The sequence below is a fragment of the Colius striatus genome, chromosome 1 (assembly GCF_028858725.1).
Source record: "Colius striatus isolate bColStr4 chromosome 1, bColStr4.1.hap1, whole genome shotgun sequence".
Taxonomy (NCBI): Eukaryota; Metazoa; Chordata; class Aves; order Coliiformes; family Coliidae; genus Colius; species Colius striatus.
The window spans coordinates 66552707-66569206 of NC_084759.1; the positions used below are offsets into that span (position 1 = coordinate 66552707).

Below are 16500 nucleotides of genomic sequence, written 5' to 3' on the forward strand. Positions count from 1 at the left end.
CATATTTTTATCACACTAATGGCAAAATATTTGGAAGTGGCCTGGAATATAGCTCTATTCTGTGTTCAACAGATTTGTCATTCACTTTTAAAGAAACTTAATAAAACTGTTGGAATGACACTATTGTCTACACCACACATAGTAGAGCTGGGAGTAAATACTTCGTGCAATACAGATGGGATCGGAAAGGAAGAAAATTGGGCCACAGTCAGCTCTGATGTTGGCAATTATCTTCATTGTCTGGTTAACCTGACCCACTGGGTTTACTTCAGAATAGCAGATAAAGCTGAATAAGAATCTCATGCTGGTAGTGCTAAACACTTTCCGCATCTTAAACTCCAATTAACCTCTGCTCTGTGCAAGAACATGGTTACATTAGGCTAATTGATGGGGCAGCAGGTCTAAGTGCACCATTCCTCAGAGATTGCTGTGGTTCCAGATGAGTCTAATTCTTTCTTTGCCAAAATGTTAGTGTGTGTGTATGTGTGTGTGTAAATGGGTATATACACAATTTATTGTATTTGTGGTTCCAAAAGGCAAGGAAGGATCAATAAAAGCCCTGTTATGCTTCCTTGAATTCAAAGGCACTGAGACATTATAAGAAAGTTGATATTTCTACTCATTCTGAATACCAAAAGACCTGGTGTAATTATTTTTTTGAAATAGCTTCAGGAATGTTCCCAGTGCTGAATTCAAGAATAATTGCAGTTGCGACATGTAGAGTCAAATGTAATTTTGTTCTAACTACAGTACGACATTTTACTTTATGTTCTGTTACTTTTCAAGGACGGGCACAGTGAATTTTTAATACTTTACTGACCCTTGACTCTGACTGACGTTAGCCTGCTATTCTACAAAAAAGATGGACTTCTTCAGAACATTATTAGCCAAAGTACTCTACGTAAACATTCAAATTATTTAGGCTGAAAATACAGATTGTGCTTCTATCAGTAACGATGGCTGGTACAAGCCTTAAACTCTGGTAGTATGTAGGGCTGTTTGTGCTCCTAAATATAGCAAAGGATCCCTGACAGGGAGCTGGCTGGGGGAGGTCTTGTGTCTTTGTGTAAAACAGCAATGCCTTTATTATCCCTGCATGTTGAGAGGGAAGAAGGAGAGCCAATGTGGCTTTATTACTCTAACAGTTCTTTTAATGAGAATGCTTTCCATTCCTTTTGGGAGTATAGATCTCCTGGCCCCTCTATTAAGTCACAAAAATATAGACAAGAAAAGCAAGAAGGAAAGGGTTACCACAGAGGAGTAAGACATTTCACATGAGCGTGCTTTATTCTTTTGCCAGTGCAAACTCCAACCCCCACCCTGTTCCCTTTTAATTCTTTTATATAGTGGTTTGGTTTGCTTTGTTGGGGCTTTTTGTTTGTTTGTTTAAAGAAAGTATGCATGCTAAAGCTTTGCCAATGAACAAAATATGAGCTTTGACAAGGTGTATACCCTTGAGTTACTGAGCTCTATCAGGGCAGCAGAGGTCCTTTCACCTTTCTGGGGGACAGCCTATTCCCTGCACTATCCAAGAGATCAGACTGGGCAATCCCCATGGTGCCTTCTGACCTTTTATGTTTCTGTGTTGTGTTGCAATGCACTTTTTTGAAAGCAAAAAGCTCGCTCTTCAAAAGCTGCTTGGGAAGAAATTTGATTTTATAGAGTGTTTTTCATTTCACAGAAAGCTGCAGGAAGGAAGGTCTATCAATTCTTGGAAGAAAAAGCAGGTAGAGAGAGCAGGGTTTTTTCCCTGTCCTTCAGAAATGCATTATGCTTGTAATAGAGAAAGGAATGTGCTGTTGGCAGGGGCATGACAGAGGAGCTGGTGAGGATTTAACATGAGAATCTGCACAGCCTTTGGAACAACAGGAACAGATGCACCTGAGAGGAATTTGGGCTGGTTAGACAAAGGAAAACACACACTGCCCAACAGCAGTGAAAGAAGCAAGTGAAAACCCAGGTAACCCGTTGAAAGAAAGGCTTTGGGAAGATGCACCTGCTACATCTGTTTTTCCCATCATGATCCATGAAGTCTAGCACGCTGGTCATGGCAGGTCTTGTCCTGTTAGGACAAAGGCTTGGAAAAAGAGCCCATGAGAGCTATACCCTATCTCCCCTCTCCTTTTAGCAGGTCTTTTATTACTTGGCATCCATTGATGTCTCTTCTATCAGTGATCACAAGGACATCAGGCACCACCTTATGTTTACATAGTACATAATAGGGGATTTGGTGTGATAGATGTGAGTACTGCAAAGGAAAGGGTGGGTGCAAAGAGGTAGTAGCATGTCAGTAGATATACGTAACTAGTCCCCGTGCCACAGCTTGCTATTCCTCCACCTCCACCAATGCTGATGGAGGAGGAATAACAAACTCTGGCACAAGGAGCAGCATGTGTTAGGAGATTATGTGTTGGTGAATTAACTTGTGTTAGTCATTTCTGAGAGAAAGGGCAAATCACTCACAGTGAGCTCTATTCATTTTGACAGTGACTGGGAAGAGGATGCAAGGATCCCTCAATGGCAGAGTTTTAAAGAGGAGGGCATCAACTTTATGTTCAGGCTGAGTGCTCTCAGCTGGATGCCAGCCTAAGATCCATGCAGCCAGGAAGAAGGTGCTGGTAGCAAAGCTACTCGCAGCCAGCCTTGCTATGAGCATGAAGGATGGTACACAGGCTCTCACCACATTATTGTGGTTGTGCAACATACAGATTTTCTAATGACACACAAGGGTAGCAGTAGCTAGAGAAAAGGCAGTTAAAAAAAAGATGGGGAAAACAGACCAGGTTCAGTGTGAGAGTGATGAAGATGAATAACAAACTGTCACGTTTTAAGCAGCAAACCATTTGTGAAAATACCACATTTTGAAGATCACGTGCCCATGGCCATCAGTCAGCGTAAACAAGTAGGTGCTAACAGCACTTGCACTAAATTATTTAAACGAGAGAAGACATGAAGTTGGAGACTTTGTGAAGGAATACTTTTTTGTTTACTGATTCAAACCATTTGAGCAAAATGGAAGGAGATGATTGTCTGCCCAGCTTTGAAAACAATAGGCCAAGGTGTACGTAAAAAGTGACACGGTGTTTTGCTTCTTGGTTTGGCGTGACGCTTATCTTTGACATTTTATGCAGATTTGGTGGAGGAAAACAATGCAGTTTTCTTAGAAAACATCTCTTCTCTGAGTAAACTCTTTTTAATAATTCAGAAAGGATGGGAATGCAGTTAGAATGTGTACGGATCTTGTATAGCTGCTGACATAAGGCAGAAAGGCAGGGTGGCCCTTCAGTCACAGTGCTGGGACTGCAGATAAAGCTCCTGGGATGGCTGTGTGTATGTAAACATGCGCTCAGGTGCATTTGTTCATTTGATTTAAAAAATGGAGGCTGAATAAAACCTGAAAATCTGTCTTCCTTTGACATAAAGAGGAATCTGGAACAGGAAGATGTATGGCTTTAGAAATGAAGTTGCAGTTGTTACCAAGTTCTCCTCTCTGTTTATGTGAACTTTTTGGATGTGTTTATACAAAATAATTGGATTTCACTTCAATAAGCACATCTCACTCGTGTGGACACTCCTAATACCTGAGCTCATACACTTCACTATGCTTCCTAGACCTCCCGTTGCAGAAGTTGGGGTAGAGAGGAGAAGTTTATCTTAGTAATATAAGCCTAAGATGATGGATGACTTCTGGAGAGGATTTTATAATTGGGCATGCTGTGAGAGATTTAGTTTTGGCATTATCTCTTGGGAGCACTGAAAGTGGTTTGAGAGCTTGAAAGTGGGGAGGGTGTGAAGTTGGGATCTCTGTTAGTAGGAGAAGGTCTGAGCAGAGAGGCGTGCTGAGCAGCAGGGTTTCTTGCATTGTGCAAATACCTCCCCATCACAAGCTCTTTACCCTGACCTCCTTACAGTTCTGTACCACACCTCATTGTGCAATGTCTTCAGCACACAATCTCCCTTAGCTGCAGGGATAAACCTTTGCTTGAAAGGCAGGTCATCAGGACAGGCTTTTGGACCTGTGCTGTGCCGAGGCGTGGCCTCCTGGAGCTGTGCCCAGATGGAGCTCTCTCTAATGGGCATGCCAGAGAGCTGGAGGCTCTCCAGAGGTGTGAAAGCCCTGCTGTTGCACCTGCTACTGCCAGGGGATTGCCACAGGCACCCTAGGCTTGCTCTCCCTGGAAACTTGGAGATCCCTTTTCTGGGTTCCATGTGACAGGAGGAGGAGTCATATGGCCCACGAATGGTGCCTTCATTTCAGATCTGAGCCCTCAAAGAGGAAGTGGGGAGTGGTGAGGAAACGCTGCCTCAGTCTTAAGCCCTAGTATTTTAGATGTTTTCAGTTTTGTTACTTCAACAGCTAGAAGAGTCTTTCTGAGTATTTCAGTTTTCTTTATATTCCCAGAATCCCTGCATTTGATTTTTTTTTCTCCCAAATTCATAAGTCTGTGTAATGCCAGTAGGAGTTGTAGTGCATATTACGGAGAGAGTAAAGGACAGGTCATCCTCTCATGTGAAATAGTTTCCATAAATTCAGATTTTTAAAAATCACATTAATTCCTGGTGTTTCTTAGTCTATTGGGAATGGTATATTCTTATACAACACAGGAATAAAAGGTGTAAATTACTGTTGTTTGGTTCAGCTGTAATCTTTTGGATACACACTTTTGAATTTACTGACATTTGGGAGGGATGGGAAGGGGGGTAAAAACCCATTGTGTTGTCATATTCCTTCTTTACTCTCTGCACTGACATATCTCAGCTATATGTCTTGTATCTTAGCTCATCTAGAAAGAACATGAGAAGGAAGGAGGAAAATAGAAACAATCTCTGCTGGGAAAAGTCCAATATAGAAAAAATACTGTTATAAGCTTGGATAATATTTAGCAATTTATCATCAGGCATTTTGGGCTTATAAAATCTCATAAGTTGTTGATAAACCAGGTATCTCTAGTACTCCACTGTGAAAAGATCCACACATAAAATGCAAAGAAAAAAAATAAGAGAGAAAGTAGTATGGCTGCCAGAGGTGTGGTAAATCTTGCCCTTGCTAACAGAGGAGGAGAAGCAATGCAGCCTGCTCCTCTAGGATGAGAATCCTGCTGAGCCTTCAGATCACCGAGTGATTTAATTAACTGATGGACTTCAAGTAAATCCTTGGGGAAACTGGAAATGAGAAAGCTCAGCAGCCCTGCTCCACAGATGAGTCTCTAGATCCAAGCATAAGTGCACACTGAATGCCACTCGTGCTGGTGGGTGCCGATTCAAAGCTGCTGGATTTTGTCAGCATTTCGTTGCATAGCTATTAAACTTGTAGGCTGTCATAGATTTTAAGCAAAGCTTTGAGGAAGATGAAATTCAGCTCCAGAGCAAACAAATAAAATCTCTGTTTGCATCTGGGAAGTGACAAGCAGTTATAGTCAGACCAAGGGTAAACTTTGGCCTCTGAGGTTTTTTGTTTCTCATCATAAATATCATGGTTTTAATTGAATCTTTGCTATGATGAATGTATTAATGCCAGAGGGTTTGTTGAGGAAAAAGCTTGAAAGATCGAAAACCTGCCTAAAGATTTTCTTAAAATATTTGAAGAAAAAAAGAGGAGCTACAGATAGAACAATTCTCAGAGTTCATTTATTTGGGAAACAAAATGGGGTTATCTCCTGGTGGATGGTGAGCAGGTGGAAAACCAATATTTATCTAGCAGCCTTCAGCAAAGGAAACGTTTAATAGGAAAAACAACTTTCCCTCCTGTCGATAAAGGTGTAATTGTAAATTTTAAGGTAGAAATGAAAGTGATTGCCTACGGCTGGGGTTGGTGGGACGCTAAGCCAGGCAGAGTGGCACAGAGGGATCTCTGGCAACCATCGGATGCTCAGTGTTGGCTGTTATCTCTTTATACTGTGTTGGGATATTGCTACAGTGGAGGCTGTCGCTTGTCACAAGCACGTGACTAAGTCTCAGCTTCAATATTGGCATAATATCAAGGTTTGCTAAAAACCTAATCTGTTGACTTTTGAGTGTGTTTCTGAAAACTCTGTCAACAGCTCACTGCCCACCAAGTATTTTGCAACTCGAATCTTCCAGTCCCCTTGCTACCTGCTGACTTCCTCTGTCATCCTCAGGTTAAGGAAGTGGGTGCACCTTCATCCCTTGACACAAAGAAATCTCCCCTTGGTAACAGCAGCAATAAAACTCCTCCCAGGCCCTTGGCGCTGTGCAGGCACCCATGTCTCGTGCTCCTCATCACAGTGCATGTTTGCACAACATAGTGACTATGGTGAGGGCTGCTACTGCTCCTTCCTTTTGCACATCAGTCAGTGTGGGCCTGGGAGAAATCAAACCCCGTGTTCAGTTGGAAACTTGTATTTTGAGCTGAAAACCTGAGGTACATCTACTCACAAGCTCAGGGCAGTGAAAGGCCCACACAGTTCCCCAATCCTTGTAGTTGCTCACCAAGTTTAGATGCAGTTTTTATGTGTGTTACAGTCCCTCCCAGTGCAAAACCAATATTGCCTATCTGACCCAAACTTTTTGGGTTTATTCAGTGTAATTTAAAATAACCAAATCTCTTCTGGGGACATCAGAGTCTCTGGGCTCCTGGGCAGGAGGCAGAGGCCGCTGGTACATGTGCCTGGTGTTTCTTTTGCCCTGGTTGCTTGTGACCCGCACCTTAGGTCACTTTCTGCATCGCCCAGACAACTTTCCTCTCTGCACACCTGGATCTCTTCATCAGCTGTCTCATAGTGAAACAACTGGTTTCTTGCCCCGGTTGACACTGGGGAACCATCCAGGGACGACTCCTGGGAGGACCTGGTGTTAGCCAGCCACCATAACAGTGTTCCGTTTGACTCTAGGTTTCTGCTCAGCTGATAAGCTGAAAGATAGATTCCTCCAAAGAGTGACCTCAAGCAAAGAAATCTCTGGGCAATTATACCCTTACAATCTAAATTCACCACTCCTCATGCAACAATTCAGACCAGTAGTAATCTTAGGGTCTGAGGTTTTCCATTCTTCTTTGTGTCCTTTCAATGTCTCTGGGCAGGGCCGTTCTTTTTCTTACCTCCGAGGTTGCAGCTGCTATTTTTTTGCAGCTTCTACATTCACTGTTGCACAGCTAGTGAAAGTAGCTGGGTTACCTGCTGGCTTGAGCTGACTTGGAGGCCTTCTTTCACTTGACTAGATAAAAGTTCAAAATGTCTAAGTGAAAGTTCACAACTTCCAGCCTAAGGCTTCAGCAAATTTAGCTACTAATACTAAGCAAGTTACACTAAACCAGTTCTAAATAAGTAGTCCACCAAATTGCACAACACTGACCAAGGACCTGACTCCTCACAAGCCAGTGTTTGTAGTACAAGCCTTGCACCCTTGCAAGAGACACCTCCAAAAGCATAGCAGTGGTGACTGCCTTCCTCAGGTCCTGGGCATTTTTTGGAAAGACACACTAATTCTTAAAATAACCTTAGAATATAACAAAAAATTGGCAGACCTGTCTGCATGGGTTCAGAACGAGAGTGACAACCTTGCTTCAAGATGCAGGGCTGGCAAGGAGAGAGCTCATAGGGGATCAGTGTCCTTCTGTTTCCCTTAAGTTAGGAGATATATGCCACACCCTTGGACACATATTACTGTCCCCAAATACTTAGTGCACCCAGTGGAAACACTCCATGACCTCAGATGTCATGAATCAGTCACACAAATCTTCCCTGACATGGTAGAGGTAACCTTCTTTTAATCTAAGGTTTTGGATGGGACAACACATTTCTCGTTTGTCAGAAATCTAATGTATTATCTACTTGAATTTTGCCAGAGGGAATGTGTTCATACTTGCCTGAATGCTTCAAACTAACATTTCCATTATGTGGGTACTTGTCCCCCAGTGGTTTTGCTATTCAGAACTAGTGAAGTATGGCATACGAACACTTGGGTAAAAAAAATACACCCTTCACCTGAGTGCAGCTGGATGCGGCGTAGTTATGTCAGTGGGCCTCAGCTGAGGATTTGAGTTACAGCATCCATAATTTATATAGAGAATGTAGGATGCGTGTAACTTATAGATGCTACAGGGCATGCATATAGCAGCTGAGGCTTTGAAGGTATTCATTTGCACTCCTGCCATCTCTACTGCAACATGACAGCGTGAATCTGAGACACCGTGAGCCTGTTTAATAATTGACTAGATATGCCATAGCCCACAATACATATTTATCTGTCACCTCTCAGTGGGCGTTTACTTTAAAAAATGTATACGTCGTCCATGTCTGTTCTTTGCTAGGGCCAATTCCTTACTAATCCTCCTGACATAAGGCAGGTGCCCTTGACCAAAAGTTGCTCACCCTCATGTTTGTGTTTCACTCAGATTTGTTTTCCCAGTGGGTGGTAGAGGGGGTTGTTTTACAAGCAGCGTGTGGGCCTGGCTGGCAGGAGAACCCTGGAGCCACTGGGTAGCAGAGATGCCTTTGCCACCGCTCTCCTGCAGCTGTTCATCATGGCCCAGCTCAAGCACTTGCTGATGGTTCAGGCAACATGTCATGTTTTAGACTTGAGTAATAAATGTTTCATTTCCATTTCACTAACTCTTTGAATTTACGAGCCTTGTTACTTAAGTCTCCTGGTACTTCAGGGGATCAAAGTAGTCACAGTATATTCACCCTCCCATCCAGGTTGTGGCATGAGCATCTGTCACTGTCACTGTTACAGCACAAAGAGTTACTCTGCGGTATTTAATTCATCATCCAGTCAGTGGCATCCATGACTTTATTCTGCCTTGAGCACAAAGTTATCACAGCTCTCCAGATGAAGAAAAGAGAGCACAGACTACTGTTCTGGAAGTGGATTTCAAATTACAGCTATTCTGTCCTCAGATTTAGGATACATCCAATTTTGGAAGTATTTTTAATTTAGGAACCTTAATAAGCAAAGTGATATTTTGCTTCCAAAAAGCAAAAAGGAATGAAGAAAAGAAGAAAATGTTTTCTTTTTGCTTACATTTTCCTGTTGTCTATGCAAACAAAGGAATAAGAAGAGTTATTACCTTTTTACAAGTTGCTTAAAAGAGAAGAAAAGATAGAATCTGTAGAATACTTCAAACTGGATATAAACAGGGGAAAAATACACATGGCTCCTTACTAATGTTACTTGCATGTGATACCCAAAAGCTATAGTTATCAGAAAGATATTTTGTCTGTGGTCCTGAATAGACACAGAAAAGAAGTCAAAGAAGCCCACGTCTTCTGATGCATGCTTTTAGAAGCATTTGATAGTCTCATCAAACTTAATTTTCAGTCAGGAGAAGCTAGTTGGTTAACTAAACCATATTGTATTATCATCTTATGAAAGTGGAAATATTCTATGGAATTTATTACATCTTAGCCTAATAAGCTTCATCCTATGGGACATGTTCATATTTTCTGTATATTTCTATGTAGAGGTAATATACATATTTAGACATCTTTGTGTCTTTATACGTAAAACTATACACATGTTTTATATTTTTCTATTTTTGTAACTTGCCTGTGTGACACATGTATACAGTGAAGTACTGTTATTTTATTGATGTGACTGACACTTTTTCTACCTCCTTTAGTGACTGTCACATGAGTTCCTCAAGGATAATGGACCTTAAGATGCGTGAGACTGAAGGAGATGGAGAGGACAATTCAGGTAGGATTGCTGCCTTCCCCAGTGAATGAAATGTGCTGTGACTTCTTGAGCTTCAATGCCTTAGCTCTATTATAGAGGCAGATCTGTTTGTTTAGAGAATGCATTCTCTCTTTTTTCCTTCTATCTCTGAGAGCTGTTATATTTTTGACATTTTCAGAGGCTTGAAATAAGATTTTTGTAGCATCTTGTGGCCAAGTTAACTTTTTAACCCAACAAGATCCAATGATAAGTGAAATGCTGACAGTACTGTCATGCCAACTTACATGGGACAGGCACAGGTTGTTGGGATGTGTTGTGCAAAATGTTGATTTAATTTTAAGTAGTCTCCTATATAGATCTTGCAACTGATCCTAATTCAGATCTTTCCTCACTAAGCAGACCAGCATTGCTTTTTGCGATTATTGCTTGATTTCTAGTTTAATACTTTGTGATCTATTGAGTTTCATAATTAGCATTCAGAATATTCTGGGATGTATTACAGAACTCCCATTAGCTTCCCAACACTGCACATTCTACCTATGTAAGCCTTTTCTACATTTAAATTGGTTTTGGTAACGTTGTTCTTATCACTATTTAGCTTGCTGAACAAAGGCAAGGTTTCCAAGCTGTAATTTCTTCTCTGTATCCCAATCTGTTAATACCAAATTTTTTCTTTACAGTCTAATTATGTCAAGAGGCAAGTAGAAACTCTATGAGGAAAGATTCTACACCATAGCTTATTTCTCATGTGTCATAAACATTGCAATCCATTCTCCAAGATAATAGTTATTTCGTGCTATCAATATAATGTTCAAAGACGTTAATGCAAGAGCAGACCATGCTGCATTTTCCAGGAAGAAAAAAAAAATCCACTTATCCAGAAATTATAAAGGAATTATTGTTGTTCCAAAAATTTGCACGTGCTCCTGGTCATGTCTGTTTTATGTTTCTTCACTTAGGAAAGAAAAAATCTAAGTTCAAGTCGTTCAAAAAGTTTTTTGTTAAAAAGAAAAGGAAAGAGACATCGTCTTCTGGGAGCAGCAGTCTGAAGTTAGTCCAGTCAACAAGTGATGTTGCTGCCTCTCATGACATGCACGTTAGTTATGATTCTGAAGATGAACTTGAGTAAGTCTTTGGACTCTGGCTGGTAAATAAATGCAGAACTGGTACAATGTTTGTAGATTAGAGATACCCCAAAGTTGCCTCCTCCCCTTGCTTGGAATGCTGCATTCTCAAACAGTTGCCTTTTCCAAGAAAGTACAAATGAAAGGGGCCAATGTGAGACAAATTGCAAGGGAATTGGATAGGGTGCAGGAAAAGTAATATTTAATCATAAATAAGCCTCGGATTATTGTTTCTAAACAATGCCATTCCCAACTTTAAAAACTAAGTGCTCGACCCTTGTCTTGCCAGGATTGTCTTATGCCCCTAAGGTGTAACCATTTATGCCAGGTTTTGAAAGTAAGAGAGGGATAAGGAGATGGCTGCAACTGAAATCAGCAGGAGCCAGAGGCTGTGAAGCCTTTATTTCCACTGTATAGAATCGTAGAATGGTAGGGGTTAGAAAGGACCTTTAGAGATCATCTAGTCCAACCCCCCTGCAGAAGCAGGTTCACCTAGAACAGGTGAAGTACCTCTTTCTCCCCACTGAATGTGGGTGGAAGCCTGTGGCTTAACGTCTGAAGTTAGACCAGATGAATAGCAGCCAACGTATCTGTCTGCCCCTCAAAAGCCTGTCTTGGCCAGGCATTACCAAAAATGTTTGCCACTACTAAAAGGTAACCATGAGAAAACCTGATCTAAAGTTCAAAAGTGTTCCTGGATGGACAGGTGGACTGAAGAGCCCCTTGACTGCTTAAAAAGAAGGTATTTGCATTGGTGAATGTTGTGCCTCTCAGAACAAGCCTCCTCCAGTAAGTGACACGTCAGAGGCAAACCATCCCGGCCATTTAAAGCGGCGTTATAGGACGCGGCCACCAGGCAGCGCCAAACAACCAAAAGAAATTATTCTCAATGCCTTGTTTTCCATTTTTTTAATGGCATTGGCAACGACAATATTAGCCCGGCTTGAAGCCCCAGGAATTCAGAGCCGGCAGCACCAGCTCTAACGGTGGGCTATAGCATTGTTGTTCAACAGCGTATTTTTAGAACATGGATGGTCAGATTTTCTTTCTCTTGTGCATGACTCAACAAAGTCATGTCTGAGTGGGTATGATCTTTGGCTGTTTTGACCACGTTCCTGTGCCATTACTTGCAGGGTTGTTACGTTATTATTTCTTAATACTTATTTAGGCAGACAAAGACTAGGAAGTTCCTTGAAAGGAAGGAAAATTAATTTGAGCACTCGTAATCTGAGGAGACATCTAGGGTACCTTCATTTTGCATCCGGGAGGATGCTGGCATCTGCTAGAAGGAGAAAGCAAAGGTAGCATGCTAGGATAAACGTGCCCATGCAACACCACCACTTCTCTGGTTGCTGTTGCAGCCTTTGTAAAATGTCAGTTCATTGAGCAGCCATTGCAGCCCTGACTGGCACGCACTTTGCAAATTGCTAAAGATCTGTCTGACCTTGGATGCATTGCAGAGATCACATTTTCACTTAGATAAATTGTTCTTCTGATGTCGGTAACACATTAAGCAGAAGCGGCAGGCTTTCCTTCCTCCTGCAGCAGGAATACAGATCAACTTTTTCCTGCCATTGTTTTATCAAACATATTTATAGCAGCCATTACAAGGAAAATGTTACTTTCTGCCATGTTTGTTTATGTTCCTAAATGTCCCTCTGACAGTATCCAAGATACAAAAACCCCACAGTTACCTTTTTTTCCCTCCTCTAGAATGTCTGCCTAATTAACTTGATAGTTACATGAACTCAAACAGTTCTGCATTCTGTACTCTGGTTTGCCATTTCCTCTCTTTCTTGTTTAGAAAATGTAAAAGAAGGGAGTCCTAGAAGAAATGCCACGTGCAGGCATTTCTGGGCCCTGCTCAGTTAGGCTATGAGCTATGCTGAGGAAAATAAGCACAAGAAACCTCCTAAAGCTAGCTGCCTATTGGTGGGTCTCCTGTACCATTCCCATTAGGAAAAAAAAAAGATGTTTATGTAACATTTGCAAAAGGAGTTACGTGCTGCATCCCTCATAATTAGGAAATGGAGTATGAGAGAAGCTACCCACAAAGCATCTCATGCTTCCACTCACTAGCCCACAAAGACTGTCCATGAAAAACTGTGTTCCCCAGGCTCATAAGAGAAAATCCCAGAGATTTTGATATAGAGCACAGGGCTTTGTAAGCATCTTGTAAGGATTTATGCAAATGATTCTGTGTGAGAAGTATATTGCCTGAAATATTTTTGTTGGTGACCGATATGGCAGAGATGCATTGAGTCCTGTACCATGCTTAAATAGTAAAAGGTACTTATCCTTCCTATGGTATGGGTCAGTCACTTGAAAAACACATTCTTACATTGACAAAAGTTAGTCTGTCTCAGGTCCAAGCTCGTTTATGTGAACTCCCTTCATTTTGCACCTGGGCTTGCCTGTGGCACCCTCACACCACCCAGCTGCTGGCTTCCAGCCAAGGGGCAGTAGCTTTTCCATATGATATTGTTCAATTGCTGGGATTAAACTGCCTTTAACCTCGATTTTGGTTTGTGACAGGTAACAATACTTGTGAATTTTTGTTTGTTTTTTTAAAGGTGTTACCTAGATTAGCCTGAATGTATTGTATTCATGGAGAAGTCTGGAATCTCCTGTCTGATGTATGCTGCGCACGCTTACCTCCCACGTTCAACAGGCCACCTGAGTTAAGAGTAAAAGGATTGCCAAAAAAGCCTGAATGTTTTAACTCATTTATTGTGTTATTCTAGGACACATAAAAGCATTATGGGAAGCAGAGCTTTGTCACATGATAGCATTTTCATCCCTGAGACTGGGCAAGAGCCTGCAAGGCCAGTAAGAGTGTTTTCTCAAGAAAACGTTTCTGATCGGATTAGAGCTTTGCAGGTAATTTACACAACAGAGTTTTATTTCAAATGCAAGAGGTAGAATGTCTTTCCAGGCTTGATTTTTTAGGGGATAATATTTATGGTTGAACATTTGGTTATTAAGTAACGTCTGTCTGCAGCTTACATGAAGTGTCACATTTGTTAATTGGACAGCGGTACCATGTCTTGGTTGTGTTTCAATGATGGTTGAAAAATGGACAGGCTGTTTGGCTCCCTAAGAGAACGTCTGAAGTGAGATGTCCTCTGCTCTGTATCATGCAATTGTGAAGTTCAAATAAAAGTAACTCATTGACCTGAGCTAAAAAATGTACTGGGGAAACCTCCATTGCTATCACATGCTAATGTATTTCTTGCTACGTTGAAGTTGAAACTCCAGCCGACCATGAAATTGGGACCTCCACCTCCATTCAGACTTCATGCAAAGCGAACAGAGGATGCTGGGACGAGTTCTGAAGATGATGGATTACCCAGGAGCCCTCCGGAAATGTCTTTGCTCCATGAAAACCTAAATTCAGGCAGAGCAACAAGAGTGAGTAGTTCTGGTGGTGACAAAAATCAGCGTTTAATGATTTGTCCTGCCTATGTGTGGAAGGCAGAATAAATAATTTGGTTTGCTATATGTATCACTACTTTATCTCTGAACAATTCAGAAATACCTTACTCGAAGTGAGAAAATGCTATCTCTGTGTAAACAGCTACTTAGAATCTCTGTTCCTGTTAAAATAGAAATATCATGCCAGAAAATGCAGAACTAGGAAGCAGCGGATGTGTTTGTGTGTGTGCATGGGGATGCTGGGTTTTTTTATGGAGTACAGAAAGCTGCCAGGCATAAAAAGGGCTGAAAAATCTATATTCCCTCTTGAATGTGATGATAAGAGAGCTCTCTTCTTTAATGTTTTGTATGCTGTCATCGGAAGAAGAAACATAAAATAATTGGAAACTGCTTTTCTTTTTAACTTACAGTTTTGTTATACATTATTTCTTTCTTTATGTGCATGCCTTACACTTCACGTTTGCAGTGTCTTTGCTAATCCCCAAGACTATAGAGAGAAACAACTTATATTGTCAGTATCTGTGTGCACTTTGTGTAGAGAACTTCTGTGAGTTATATCCACCTTGTTTGTCATCTTTTACTGAATCTCTTCCTCATTCCATCCCACAGTTCTCTGACTCTCACAACCACCTTAGCTCTTTGAGTTTAGCTGGAACAGGCAGTGAAGAAGAAGAACAGGTAACTTCTGCCAAATGTATTAAGGGCCAAGCAATTATGCATAGTAGTTTTTAGAAGAAATATAAGACATAAATATTACTTTGTTGCCTGTCTGCTGTGAAAACCAACCTTGCCTGAGTGTAATTGCATGCCTGTCTGTTTGCTGTGCTTTTTTAATTGTCCATCTAACATAAAAGTTGTGATTATTTATCAACATAACTGATGCCAGGTGATGTCTCACTGATAATTAAGCCCTCTAGAATAGCTCATATCCTTTAGCAAACTTTACAGACATGATTTAATCTCTAAGCACGACCAAACAGCTTCAGACACCTTAGAAACAGTATCCCTGTTTTTTAAAGACAAGAAATTGAGGTAAAGGCTGCTTGGGTTATGTGCATAGGATAAGGGAGGAAGCTTGTTGAGGAGCTGTGAACAAAATCTAGATCATCTGAAATCTGCCCAGACCCTTGCTTTAAGTACAAGGTTATCTCACACTGATAGAGAATGTGTTCTTCTGATGATAGTGGCTGACATTGCCGCTTAGGAGTCTAAAGTTCAGCCTTCAGTTGGATTCTGGCTGTGAATTTTGCTGAAGTGATGTTTTCAGGACATGAGTACAGGCAAATAGATGGCTTTCTTCAATCAGCAGCAAGCCGTTCCGGCTGATTAAAAGGCCGTTTTGAAAGGCTCTGAAGAGTCCCTTTTAGTTGTCAGCAGCTGGAATCATGGTGGAAACAACACAGAGGGTAAGGGGAAAAGCATTTTCTAGAAATAGGAGGAGGAGGGGAACTGCAGAAAGGAAATAGAGAAGCTAGTCCTGAGCTGGCTATTCCTCGGTAATTATGCAAAATGTATTTCAAGGCCAGCTGCAGCAGGGCTCAGCAAAGATTTCTGGCCACACTTGTTAGATTTCACATGAAGCTGTTTGTAAAAACTGCTTACATGCAGTGAAATGTTGATATTTTTTAAGAAAAATAACAGAACGCATGAAGAAGGTATTTTTTGAAGACTGATGTAGGCTGGCTGTAAATTTGTCCAGTTCAAATGCATGTTTGCTAACAGAGGATTTATGTCTCCCTGTTGTTCCATTAACATCACTCTCTGACTCACTCGCTGACTCCTGAGGCGTAATGGTGACTATGCGATTGCTCAGCTTTTTCCACATGCTCCATCATTAAACTCAGGGCTCTCTTCATCCCAGTCCAGTTTCAGAGCACAGCCAGAAAGTAGCCTCATCTCAAATATATCCTCCCAGTCTGCAGACTCTACTACCTGGCGTTTTGAAGAGATTAGCCCTGCTTCTAGAAGTCAGAGGAGACCAGCTGAGAAGGGCTGGCCAGGACCAGCTGACCACAGGGCTAAGAAGCTTTTGCACCACACAGCTGTGAGGTTTTGGGCAGCAGTGACACTTGCTGTGTCTTGGAAGGTTTCCTGGATGGAAGAAGGGAGAAGGATTGCAAGTGACCCATCAGGGCTTTGGGGATGGGGCTCCTTCATGGCTCCCCACCTTGTGCCACCCAGCCCGACCAGCCGAAGGATAACTGAGCCACGTGCACATGAGATCTGGAGAAAGGGTCTGCCAGCTGTCCCCTCCTCCGGCAGGTTTCACTGAAGCCAGACTTTGTGGGACAAGCAACTTCTGCAG

The 16500-nt window shown here is 41.7% G+C and overlaps 1 protein-coding gene across 2 annotated transcripts in view; it reads left to right on the top strand.

The window, feature by feature from the left end:
• The window catches only part of CRACDL (CRACD like), a 64806-nt gene that overhangs the window by 29291 nt on the left and 19015 nt on the right, over nt 1–16500 (top strand). For both annotated transcript variants that reach the window (XM_061988501.1, XM_061988499.1), the window contains exons 2-6: nt 9581–9657; nt 10596–10761; nt 13505–13640; nt 14007–14171; nt 14805–14873. In XM_061988501.1, coding sequence (XP_061844485.1) covers nt 9591–9657; nt 10596–10761; nt 13505–13640; nt 14007–14171; nt 14805–14873 — 603 coding nt within the window. In that variant the 5' untranslated portion in view covers nt 9581–9590. The remainder of the gene's footprint in view (nt 1–9580; nt 9658–10595; nt 10762–13504; nt 13641–14006; nt 14172–14804; nt 14874–16500) is intronic.